Genomic DNA, 13450 nt, shown 5'->3' with positions numbered 1-13450 from the left:
TATTATATTGCTTATGCTGTCTTTTTAAAAAAAGTGATCCAGTAGATTAGTTTTAGTCCTAAGAAGGGAAATTTTATAGGATGCCTTCTGTTCTGTAGGGAGAAAAGTAGGCTTAAGTAACTGTATGCAAATATGGATCTGACAAGCTGCCTTGTACGAGGTAATATCAGTAGTCTATATAGCTCAGTATTATCTCCCATGACTGACTGCATCAAACATTCTAAAGCATGGGTCTTTCCCAGTAATAATTCAGAGAACTCTTAATCAGGGTTGAGATTTGAACTTTGGGGAGTCATGTGGTGTGCTCCATCATACTAAAAACTGGGTCCTGGGGTCCTGACTGTTTATCAAACATTGCAGAAGTTCTGATTGGTGATTTGACAATAGGAAAACTTCATACAGAATTACCTGGTTTGCACAATCAAGACACTAGCTTATTTGAATCACGGGATGTGCCGGACATGATTTCCATAATCACCGCCTGGGCGCAGCTTGTCATGTCGTCTGAACCTGCGTGGCATGGCTTGTTGGAGGGGGAAACAACCCTTCAGTAACCCATGGGCTCTTGTAGGATTATTGGAGGGTTGTTTAACCTTTCAGCAAGCCATGCTGCCTGGCTTTGGACAACACAAGAAGCCGTACCTGGGCGATGATTATAGAAATTATGCTCCACGTGTGCCGCGATTTAAATAAGCCACTGTGGCTTATTTTGACCATGCCAACTGGCCCAGTGAGTAGAACTAGAAAACTAGTACTCACCCTGTCTCATAAACAATATTCCTCTTCAGTCTGATATCTCAGTCATTCCTTCTGTCCTACTGTATTGGAAACGCAAAAATACTTAACAGGTTAACATAGTGAACTCTACTAAAAGGTGAGTTCCAGAATCTCACGACTTCTAAAAAATAAACCAACCCAGATAGTATTATTAGTACTTCTTCTTTCTCCCAGATCAAGCACTGCAACTAGCGGAAATCTAGCTACCTCTTCAAAATCATCAGCAAGCTCTTGCTCCTCAGTAGTTGCCTCTTCAGCCATTACAAATGGTGATAGCAATAACTCCTATGGTTTGAACTTCGCCAGCCTTGGCAAAGGGTAAGAGCAAGAATGTGTCTACTGTATTTTATGTAACTTCCTCTCTCTGAATACCTTTATACATTCTCTCCTTTATTAAATAAGGTTCTGCCCTGGGGGGAGTCACAGCTCCACTGTTTGCAAGCTAGCTATATATCTCTTGTCTGTTTAGGTAGATACATGCACGCACAGAATGTTGAACTGTTCTAGCTTCAGTGTCATGGAACTTCTAACATTCCTTCGCCACTTATTCTGTTAAGACATACCCATTCTGCCCTTTCTATCATAATAGCCCTTTGTCATGCAACAGCTGATGAGACAACATTGCAGCATAGTATAGTTCCCCAAGACCAGCATACATAGGGGTTGGACAGATATAGTGAACTCTCTAATGTGCCTGTGGGCTGATCTGGTTCATTAGTTAGTATTGGACTTAAACTGGGGTCAAACCCCACCAATGCTATCTTTGGATAAGTGTCTGTTGACTTCAAATTCCACAGCTATAAAGTGGCAATGGTGATATCCCTCAGGTATTGTAAGAATGATCAATAGTTAAAATGTAGTACTGAATAATAAAAGAGAGAGCAGAAAAGTAAAAGAAAATATAATAAATACTCCCTTTTACTTGTTAAAGGCATTGTAATTACAATATAACTGCTGATATCCAGAAACTAAAATAGCTAAATGAGATATTGAGGCCTAGAGTTGTATCCAATAGTGTCTATCTACCAATAGAATGACATCCATCAGTGGAAAAGATTCCTCATTCCCCTGTGCCCCCCCCCCCCAATCTGCTCCAGAGGGCTGGGAGACTCTCGATCAAATTAGGCTGGGATGGGAAGGGAAAGTTGAACGAGATGGAAATCAGGTGATGCAACATTGGATATTGCCTCTAATTCTCACAAATAGCAGATATGGGGTTAAACCTGTTTCTCAGTTTATACCACTTTTAGTTGCAGGTGGAGGCTCACATGAGCCCTTTTCTGACAGTACAAATTTTTGTGCACACGGAACTTTTGAATATGAGAAGAACATTCGTATGGAGCATGTTGTTCAGCTTAAGCGTGTTTGCCAGCCGCAGCTGCTCCTAGAGAAAGAATGACCTAGCCACAATTGATAATCCCCCAATAACACCCAGATTTGACTGTTGTACTGTGCTCAACATGGGACTGCCTTTGAAAAGTGTCTCAAATGCAAGAAATATCTGCGCTAAACATTGAATTGGAAAGTTTGCTTTGTCCTAAGCTAGCTTTTTGTTTAGTTGTAAATATTTTCAGAGCGTAAGTGCTCACAATGTCTTATCCTGCTGTGGTGTGCCACTTCTTTTTCAGAGGCTCTAGCTACTCTTGCAACTCCTACAACAACAGGGAGAGCCTTCCACAGTCACAGCCTGGCCTCTGTGGGCTCAGTAACTTAGGAAATACATGCTTCATGAACTCGGCATTACAGGTAAAGAGCTGGTGGAGTCTGCTTGAAAACTGAGGGTGGGAGACTCTCTACTGCTTGCGTTTTATACTTCCCTATCTTAGCATGTACAACTCGGTTGGGTTCCCATACAGCTTGAAAAGATGCATAAGCATAACTGTTGGAGGAGGAACATAGAAAGTCACCTTATACTGAGTTGGACCACTGGTCCATCTAGCTCAGTATGGTCTGTACTAGTTGGCAGAAGATCTTCAGGGTTTCAGATGAGTCTTTCCCAGCCCTACATGGACATGCTGTGGATTGAATTTGGGACCTTCTGCATGCATAGCTTGTGGTCTGCCACTGAGCAATTGCCCTGTCCCCCCAAACTAGAGGGGAGGCCTCGCTCTCAGACCTACTGGTAAGAGTGATTAGGTTGGTGGGTATCAGGGGCAGGGCCTTTTCAGTGGTGACCCCATCTTCGGAATTTCCTCTCCATAGAGGCATGTACGGCCTTATTGTTGCTGGGTTTTAAAAGAATTTTGAAAATATTTTTATTCCAGTTCCTATTCAACTAACTTGCTGTGGTGGAAAAATTTAAATTATTGTGGGCTGGGCTTTTACATTTGAATTGCTTTTTACATTTTTGTTTGTTCTGGTCTGTGATTAATTAATTTGCTGTGCTAGGAAAGTTTAATGGTTACTGTTTTTTTAAACTTGAAATTGTATTTTATAGTATCATTTTTTGATGTTTCATGTGTTTAAAATATTTTTCTGTAAGTTGCCTTGCGAAGGCAATGTGCCCTGAAAAGGAGAGGAGAAATGCATTTATATTAATAGAAGAGCACTGTCTGTCAGCGCTATAGCACCCAAACCATGACACCTAGATACCTGAAACTTGGCATGCATATTAAGGTAGGGGTGGGAAACTTCCTTAAGGTGTAGGACTGAATTGCCACCCACCACCCTCTGTGGGCAAAGGTGACATCAGTGGGTGTGCCCACATCCACTGATGTCACCGCTACACCCATTTTGCCTTTCTCTGCTGAGAGAGCACAGAGATCTGTATCACTCTTTCTCAGCACAGAGGAAAGGACTCAGGTGACACTAGGAGGAGTGATTTCCCCTAGTGCTGGTCGAGCCCCCAGCTTCACACACTGCCCATATCACCTTTATCTATCATAAGATATAACAGCTGGGATCCTCCTGCACACGACTCAGCCTCCAATTAAAAAAAAAATCCTTTTTTTTTTTAGTATACATACATGGATTTATATATATATCCATAGCAATGAATACACATGAAATGCATATACACACACACACACATACACACACACATACATATATATGGAAATACAACTTTCTAGCAATTATACATAAGCTTCAACAAAAGTGCACCAGCTATCCAGATAAGTACCCATTTGAAGGTGGCTTCTATATGCTACCCGTTCAAATATTGGAAGTATTGTAAGGTCTTCAATCCATTGCATTATAGGAGGTGAGCATTTATCCTTCCAATCTGTGAACAGAGTGCAAGTCCACCCCCTGGATGAATCCAAGGAGACTCCATGCAGGCTCCCTCATACCTTTACTAAGGTGACCCTAGGGGGTATGCACTTCCAGATTATTTTTTTTAAGCATTCATTAATTTTAACTAAATTGAATGTGTCTCTGTGTTGAAGCCTGGAGTTGGCACTGGGGTGAAAGTTGGTTTTGGCACGATTTTCTTATGTAGCTCTTGTCTCTGAATGTCCTTATAGTGTTTGAGTAACACCCCTCCACTGACTGACTATTTTTTGGAAGATGAGTATGAAGCCGAAATAAATCAGGAAAATCCTCTGGGAATGAGAGGAGAAATTGCAGAAGCATATGCAGAGCTCATCAAACAGATGTGGTCTGGAAGGCATTCTCATGTGGCCCCCCGCATGTTCAAAGTAAGTAGACTTTTTGTTGGCACAGCACAAGAGAAAATAACATTCTTGGTGTCACGCTTATTGTGTGAAGTTTTAATGTTAATCCTTAGGGAAACACTTTCCTTATTTTAAACTGTCTAGCTAAAAAGCTTAGGTTGAACATAAAATAATTCCAAGCATTATAAGGAATCCCAAATGCCAGTGCAGTCTTCCCCAACCTGGTAACCTCTAGTTCTTTTGGATTTCAACTCCCATCAGCCCCAGTCAGCATGGCCAATAATCAGGAATGCTGGAAGTTGTCGTCCAAAACATCTGGAGGTCACCAAGTTGGGGAAAGCTGTGCTAGTACATTAATACTTCATTCGGTGTCTTAATGTTAGTGCTGTTGGTAGAAACCAAGTAGAATATAACCTCCTGCGTTGAATTCTGCAGAACTGAGGCTACAATTACTGCTTTAACTGCACACAGTTTACATGCTGCTTTCCTAACTGTGTTTTCCTCTTTCCATTTTAAATTTTAGACCCAGGTTGGCCGCTTTGCTCCTCAGTTTTCAGGGTACCAGCAACAGGATTCCCAAGAGCTCCTGGCCTTTCTTCTAGATGGTTTACATGAAGATCTAAACAGAGTAAAGAAGAAACCCTACTTGGAGTTGAAGGATGCTAATGGCAGGCCTGATTCGGTACAATCTAAATGCAATCTTTTGCTTGGAGTTAAATTGTAGTGTAAAAGGGTAACAAAAGAAAGGAGAACAGTCCTTTTTAGCTATCCTCTTACTGAGGATATATCTGTTTTTCCTCTTAGTAACTTAGTCCATTACTGTTCTTCTTGACACCATGTTCCACCCAGTCCCTCACTTACTAAGATTGAGGTCATAGGGCTGGTTTGGACATAATGTTGTTAAACCATGGTTTAGCATTACAATCACAAGTCAAGGCAAGCCTCAGACTCGCACACTCCTCTCTCCCTCTCCTTGGAAGCATGTGCTTTGAGTGCTAAACTAACCAGAGTTCCTTGTTATGTCCTAACTTGGAGAGCTCTTGGTAGTTTGAACTAACAATACAGGATCGTAAACCACAGTTTGATCCTGGCTTGTTTGAACTAAATAGTTTAATCTGCCTGGATTTCCCCAAGTTTGGATATAATGAGGAATTCAGCTTAGTTTAAAAGCAAGCCTGAAGTTTGCCATGGCTTGCGCACATAATGATAACTGGTTTCTGTCCGAATAGGCCCATAGAGGCCTCTTCCTATTATCTTGAAGTCTTTTGTTCTCAAGGTTCCCAGTAAAGGAATAAATAAATGGTATACCCCATATAGATTCATTAGTGTAATTGTATCCCACCTTTCTGCCAAATGGTAGAAATAGCAATAATACAAATACAATAAACAGAAATAAAATACAAAGTAAAAAAAACAAACCCAAGACAGGTGAAGCATTAATAACAACCAGTTACAACATATTTGCAAGTCAACTTTTGGGCCAAAGTCCTGTCTAAATAGAAAGGTCATCACTGAGAAGGCCCTCTCCAGAGTTTTTGCTAAATGTGCTTCAGTTGTTGGTAGCTGTCCTGCTTTGGGTGGCTTAGGGTGCAATCCTATGCATGTTTAGACAGAAAAAAGTCCTACAGCTCCCAGAATTCTCCAGTCAGCATTTGGCTGCCTGCAGAACTTACTACTTAGTTCAAGTGCTTAACATTATAGTGTGTTTCTGCTTCTCTGTAATCTGTTTTCCTTTTGTAGGTGGTAGCAAAAGAAGCTTGGGAGAACCATCAATTGCGTAATGACTCAATCATTGTAGATATTTTTCATGGTCTTTTCAAATCCACATTGGTCTGCCCCAAATGTTCTAAAATTTCAGTGACTTTTGATCCCTTTTGCTACTTAAGCCTTCCACTGCCCTTGAAGAAAGATCGACCCATGGACGTGTTCTTGGTCTTTGCAGATCCTCAACACAAACCTACTCAAGTAAGTAGAGATGTTTGGGTCCACTTTGCCAATAATACAATCTGCTTCAGGGGAAACTGGTCACCAAACCAGTCACACGATCTGCACGATCTTTTTCCTTTAAAAGTAATGGGAAATATGCAGGCAAATCACTGGGATGATTTTTTTTAAAAATTCAGTCCAAATCAAGGTGGTGAGGAGTAGTCTTTCCCTGCCTAGGTCCACAGACTCATTTTAGGGAATACACTGGCCAGTCTCTCTCTACTTTATCTAGCCCTACTTGTCTCTACTGCATTTTATGACAGATAAATCCTTATGCAGTTGGGTTCCTGCATGTTTTGAAATAGAACAATGAAAATTTGCAGGTAGTTAATGATATTGAAAAGTGGCTAGCGATGGGATTAAGTGTTTTGTAATTTAAGGGTGCAATCCTATGCACATTTAGCAAAAAAAAGTCCAAGCATTCCCCAGCAAACATGCAAAAGATTGCACCCTAAAGAATGATTTTTGGGTGTATACATTATGTGCATGCATGCATTTGTACACACTCTTCAGTTTCAAAATTTGTGGGGCAGTTTTTGTGGAACTTGGAATATTTTTGTGAAAGGGAAAAGAGACACAGGCCTTGTGACTGGAGAAGATGGGCAAGATCTGCTGGGTAGGGATTGGAGAGAAATTTGTTCTGTTCTCATTTTAATGCAAACCCATCTAGTTTGCACTTCATGAACCAATATGCAAACTGAAACAAAGTCTTACCTATATTTGCAGTTTCCCAAATCTGCGGTGCAGTTCTCCAATCAAAAAATGTGTATGGTTATAAATGTAATAAATAAAATAAATAAATTACTTTGAGAATCATTTGATTGAAATGCAGGGTATAAATCTTCAAAATATATTTAGTTTTTTAACCTTGCATCAATGTGAAGATACCATCAGAGCAATGATTAATTTTAGAATTATTTAAAATATTTATTTCCTACCATTTCATTGCATATAGCAGATCCCCAAAGCAGCTTACAATCAACATAATGTAAAATTACAGTAGTAACATCTAATAGAAATAGGTAGTTTACATAGGAATGCAGGACTCAGAAATCAAGCAAACCCATAAGGCCACCAGAATAGAATCATCTTTACCTGGCATTTAAATGCCATCATGGAGATAATCAACTTTGTGTTCTGGGGCAAGAAATGACAAATCTGGGCCCTCTCCTATGTATCTACCAACTGAACCTCTTAACAGTGGTGGGACACAGCAAATTCCTCCCCTGATCACCTGAGTGGTTACGCAGGACTGTGTGGGAGACTGACTTTTAAGTATCTTGATCCTAAGCTGTTTAGAGCTATAAAGGTAATGACCAGCACTTCAAATCGAAATTGGAAATGGACTGGGAGCCAGTGAAACTTATGCAGTAATGGAATCACATAATCTGAATAACTGGCCCTGGTCAAAACTCAAGCTGAACCATTTTGTATCACTGAAGTTAACAAATGCTTTTTAAAGGCAGCCTCACTTAAAGTGCATTGTAATAATCCAGCATTGATGTAGTTAAAGCATGTGGGACCTGGCCAGATCCTCTTTTTTTCATGTGGCTAGTATGTTTCTTTGTTATCAGAGGAGCCAGAAAATTATAAATTGGGATTTGCTGTGTTTAATTTGTTCATGAGAGTGCCATGTCCTATTTCTCTAGGCCTTTATTTATGCAGAGTTATTACATCAAAATGAGGAACTAACTGAACGGAAAAACCCACTTGGTGGAATTCTCTGCCCTTTCAGTATCAGAACTGATTACTGGTGCAAATCGTTGTGTTCCTTGGCTGGGTTTATTTTGCCTAGTGAAACTTTAATGTTCTGTTTATTTCTAGTACCGGGTAGTGGTGCCAATGATGGGGGGTGTATCTGACCTGTGTGATGCACTCTCAAAACTCTCTGGGATCCCTGCAGAAAACGTAAGGATAAATAATGATGGCTGACAAAATTTTGTACAGAAATGTTATTAGGTTGGACAGTGTCTGAATTCATGTTTTTAAAAACCCTTTAAGGAACATTTTAAGAAGTTGACTTGATATTGTATAGCTTTCTTAGGGGAAAAAAGATTTCTCTAGATAATAGGTACATTGATTTTTTTTTAATGAATCAACTTCTGCTCAGAAAGGAGTATGAAAGCTTTGGCAGAACTCTTCATCACACAGAATGATAAGGTTGCTTATTTTCTGCTTTATAAAGATAAAAGTAGGTTAAGTGTAAGCATTTAACAATTTGGTTAATATCTCATTTATTTCTACATCAGACACATACATTGTTGACTGGAAAGAAGCTACAGATTGTTGGAATTACTAAAGATCTTTCTTAATCCTGTTGTTCATATTTAATTAATTAATGTAATTTAATGTATACTTTTCTGAGTCACTTTTTGGGCGAAATAGGGTCTCCAAGGCAACATACAATTTTAAAACATACATGAAGCAATTTTTTAAAAACATAATTAACAGCAGAATTAAGAGCAGGATAGAATCTTAAAAACAGAGTGTGGCTTTAATACATTTTGATTGTGCCCTATTGATTGAGCCCTCACTGCTTGGAAGCATCTGAATCTGGAGGCTTCCGAGATTCCTATGCCCTTCTGGGCTGAAGCCAGCATTGTGGGAGGAGCATTGGAGACAATCTTTGCCTCCCTATCCTCCAATCTTTGCTTTTTCCCCCTAGACAGACTTTTCAGCCTGTCTAGTGAAGGCACTTTCAAGAGGGAGGGAAAGAAGCTGGAGAAGGCTCAGGATATCTCGTAACCCGGCCTCTCTGGTCTCCTCCCGTTCCCGCCCAACAGAACGCCCCCTTCCCTCCTCCTCCAAGGTTGCTTTTCCGACCTTGGAGGACAGCTGGAGTGGTTCTTTCCATGCCAGCTGTGCGGGGTTGGGGGAGGGGGGTCGGATCTCTGACTCCCCCTTCTGAGGTCAGAGCGCTGTTTCCAACCTCAGAAGGGTTTTTCCAAGCAATCGTATGGGACCTGGGATGCTCTCTCAGGAACCATGGGTTTGCTCTCTCCAAATACTAAAAAGCCATATGGAACAAAGTTTTAACAGCCTGTCTGTTCAGCAAGGCTAATGATTCTGAGCACAACTTTTAAAAGGTTGTAAACGTTTCTGCTTAGGGTAGGATGTGAGGGATCAGATTCCAGTTACTGCATGTTAAAATATTTGTCCATGCTGAAATGTAGATGAAACCAAACAGTCCAACATAACATGAACTCTCCCAACAAGAACAGCTTGTCAGCATGACCTCTCTGACTTTGTCCTTGTTCTGCTTGCCCTAAAGCAAAGATGTGTGGCTCTAATTTTGAAAGGTGTTCCCAGAAGTTAGGCGTGAACAGTTAGTTGACTTGAGACCTTGGATCAATGATCAGCAAATTAATTGAACGTTAAATATTTAATGGAAAGGGCACTAATTTGTTGCTAATAAGATTGTAGCACATGTTCTGTGTATTGCTGAGATTTTATCATGTATGATGATTTCTTTTAACTTGAACGCTTGTCTTCTACATCAGCTGAAGTTGGTGCAGTAAAAGCCATTGCCTTAACATTTTATCCTCTATGTCTTTGCTGGTCTAGGACCAGCAAAGAAGCACCTCTTTCGTACCAGAATTTTGTTTTGTCTTCTGTGGCACACCTATTTGCAATTTTATCATTTTTAAGGGAGAAGAAAAATAACTACTATTCATCTTTTAATGGACTCTTTGGGAGGTGGCGGTAGTAACTGGGGTGAAAAATGTCTTGTAAAACTCAGGAGCTGCTGAGATTTTCTAGGAGTGAAACTACAGTGGGAGGATGGAATCCTGTTGTTTGCTTTGTCCCCACCTACTCCCTGCTGCATCTGCTAGCCCATCTCAATCTCAGCTTGAGCTCTGCAAGCCAAGCTATGCTGAAAATGGTGGAAAAGCTGGGAAAAGAATAGATTAGGAATTAAGGGAGGTAAAAGGAGGCAGTGACCACATCCTGTGACAAGCATTACCCTTGGAAGAAGCAGAAACCTGCTTCTTCCCTGTTTCAGCTCCTCAGGTGTTAATTACAGGGCCAAAGGTTTTGGTGTGAGTGGCTACTAGGCATAGGGATTTTGGCACCCCTGCTTTCTAGTATCTGTTTCTTAAATATCTACTCCTCCCCTTTAAAGCCTTAAGGAGATTTGTCCCTGGGCAAGCTCTTAAAGCAACCAGTTATATTCCTTCAGTTTTGGTATCTGTTCTCATGGCAAACAGGAGGAGGCTAACTGTTCTTTATAACTAGGATCCAGGATACAGGTTCTTTCTCTGAGTACTGGAACAGTGGCTGTTCTGCTTAATTGGTCTTTTAAACATGTCTCCTAAGCCACTGGCAGAGAACTCCCTCAACATTGCAGAGTACTGAAAATGCCTCAGAAATTATTTTTCACTTTATTGAACTGTAGGTGACTTAGGTGTATCATATTTTGATCATCATTATGCTGTTCTAACTTCCATCCCCAACTATTTGCTGTTTTAGATGGTGGTGACAGATGTTTATAATCACCGATTCCACAAAATTTTCCAAATGGATGAAGGCTTAAGTCATATTATGCCAAAGGACAACATCTTTGTGTGAGTAACCATCTCTCTGGGAAGGATAGAAATTAGAAAAATGGGCTATATTACACTAATGTTTAGCTTTATAAAAGATTACATGGTTCCCAAAACCTATAAGGATGATACAAGAGTTCTGACATTGTGGTGCATACTGTTCTGATGAGATAAAATGTTCCCCACACTGCATGCTGTCTGTGACCTTTGGAGTGTATATTTGTTGCCATTTTTGTGGGGTCCTATGCCCTGGGAGATATTTAAAATTGTCTAACTATGCTAACACCAATAGGTTCCAGCAAATAGTTTCAGTCATGTTGGGAAATTAGGCATGGAGAACTTGTGACATTTGGAAGCTAAATCTTTATCTTTCATCCTAGTTAAAATATTAGCTGTAAGCACACTCACTTCTCCCATCCCCCTTTCCCCCAATATCCAGTGTGTGTGTAGGCATAGGTTGCTGAATATCTGTCACCTGCATAGTCCTGTAAAGGTCTATATAATTGTAATGTTTGGGGATAAACTCTATGTGAACACTACTTTGTACTTACCTTGTCGTCTGGAAATGTGCTAGTGAAACTACTTCTGTGGTGATGGACTTGGTTAGTTTGGAACATGTTTGTTGCCACATTTTAGGCAGTGTATTTAGACTTCTTAACAGGCACAACCTTTTTTTACTGTAATGATAGCCATGTGTCTGTGTGAGTATTATGAAATGTTTAAGAGAGACCACCTGCATAAAACAAATTTGCAACCGCTAAGTGTAAAAATGAATTCTGGAACTTTGAATGGGGCTTCAGTGCACAGACTTGAAAATTTCTCAGATTTTGTGTCCAGAGAAAGATATACAACAATGTATTAGTATAACATTTGGAGATTGTATTGTGTACGTGGTATTGGAACTATGAGTACAAATGTGAACTTAAAAAGAATAACGTTTTAACTAACTTTCTAATAATTGCATGAGGGTACAAATACTAGAATGTCATAGATATGTCTAGATTTACCTGACCTTTGTTTCATACAAGTTTCCTATAGCTGGCCCTCTAACTTCATCAGATGTTTATTAATGGATGATTGTTCTGCATTTCTTCAGTAGTAAACTTCAAATTAGTTAAACCTTAGTTGGATTGTGAAATGAGAGTCTTGGGCATAGATATGAAGAGTTTATTAGATAGATTTAGAACAATGTTATAGTGGCTTGTTGGCCAGAAAAGGTCCAGGTTCAATTCTTGGTGCCTTTAGGTAGAGGTGGGAAAGACTCCTTTCTGAAACTCCGGAGAGCTGCTGCCAGTAAATATAAACAATACTGAGCTAGATGGACCAGCGATCTGACTTGCTATAAGCCAGTTTCCTGTGTTCCTATAGAATCACATTTATGTTTGAAAATGAAGTGTGATACAGCTCCTTCAAGAAAGGAATGGCTCTTATTAGTATTCAGTGCCAGAATATATCTTGACATCTGGGTGCAGTGCAGCACAGAATATTTCTATGGTATTTGTTTTAAATCGTTTATGCAGCTGTTCAAACAGATTTCAAAGCAACATGTAACATAAATATTCAAACTGCAACAATATTAAAACCAACTGCTATACTAAGAGCATAACCAGTTCTGCTGGTTTTGTATTCTGAAAGAGCAGAATGGTACCCATTATTTCAGATATGAATTGTTTCCATGGTTCCTAAAAATGTGTGTGTTCTAGATTCATCAGCTAAGCATAGTCCAGCCATACCATTTGGTAGTGGACAGGGTCACTTCATGAGGCAGAGATTGGAGTACCATTAAAAGGCAGAAAATTGTCAGTTATTACATGTTTTACAACTGCAGGGACCTATTTGAATTTTCTGTCTTAGTTACTAAAACATCTAGTGGTGTGTCTGTATCTGCCTTAACTATTATTCTTGAGCAAGTAAACTTATATGGCTGTTTGATTCCTCTCCCACACCCCAATATCAAAACTTATTTGCAAACTATATTAAATGGATGTCTCGGATACCACCCAAGTAGTTTAGATTGTTCGTAGCCAGAAGCGCCAACTTACTGCATCAGAAATCCAAATTATGTACAAATTTGGTTGCTTTTTCAAATGTGAAGTCCCTTTAGGAATACTAAAGGAGGAGGAATAAGTTATATTACACAGGATAATATGAAGGGACTTTGGTTTATTTTATTTATTTATTTAGAGCATTTTTACCCCACTGTTCAGCCGAAAAAGGCTCCCAGAGTGGTTTACGAAGGCTAATATTAAGACAGTCCTTGCCCTCAGGCTTACAATCTAAAGGAAAAGGGATTGGGAGGGAGGAGGGAAAGAAAGCAAAAACATTGCTGACTGATTTGGGGCCAGGTTGTTTTCCTCCTTGTCATGATGTTCTTCCTGGGAGGCTGGAGGTGCAGCCTCCTGGCAGCCCTTGGGTCCCTGGCTGATGTTCACGGAGAGACAATATGGAGAATTAGAAAGCTCCACCCAGATTATTGGCTTTCAGTCTGTGTAGCAGACTATATGTCCAAGTTCAAGTTGCTCCACAACT

At 40.0% G+C, this 13450-nt stretch overlaps 1 protein-coding gene across 6 annotated transcripts in view; it reads left to right on the top strand.

Moving 5' to 3' along the window:
- The window catches only part of USP4 (ubiquitin specific peptidase 4), a 59802-nt gene that overhangs the window by 26666 nt on the left and 19686 nt on the right, over positions 1-13450 (top strand). For all 6 annotated transcript variants that reach the window (XM_084839568.1, XM_084839567.1, XM_084839570.1 and 3 more), the window contains 7 exons: positions 952-1095; positions 2406-2523; positions 4242-4415; positions 4915-5073; positions 6132-6356; positions 8202-8285; positions 10848-10942. In XM_084839568.1, the coding sequence (XP_084695694.1) occupies positions 952-1095; positions 2406-2523; positions 4242-4415; positions 4915-5073; positions 6132-6356; positions 8202-8285; positions 10848-10942 (999 nt within the window). The remainder of the gene's footprint in view (positions 1-951; positions 1096-2405; positions 2524-4241; positions 4416-4914; positions 5074-6131; positions 6357-8201; positions 8286-10847; positions 10943-13450) is intronic.

The sequence above is a fragment of the Heloderma suspectum genome, chromosome 2 (genome assembly GCF_057233095.1).
Source record: "Heloderma suspectum isolate Gila_16-S chromosome 2, 16-S_ref, whole genome shotgun sequence".
Taxonomy (NCBI): Eukaryota; Metazoa; Chordata; class Lepidosauria; order Squamata; family Helodermatidae; genus Heloderma; species Heloderma suspectum.
This window is presented reverse-complemented; position numbering and strand designations above follow the sequence as displayed.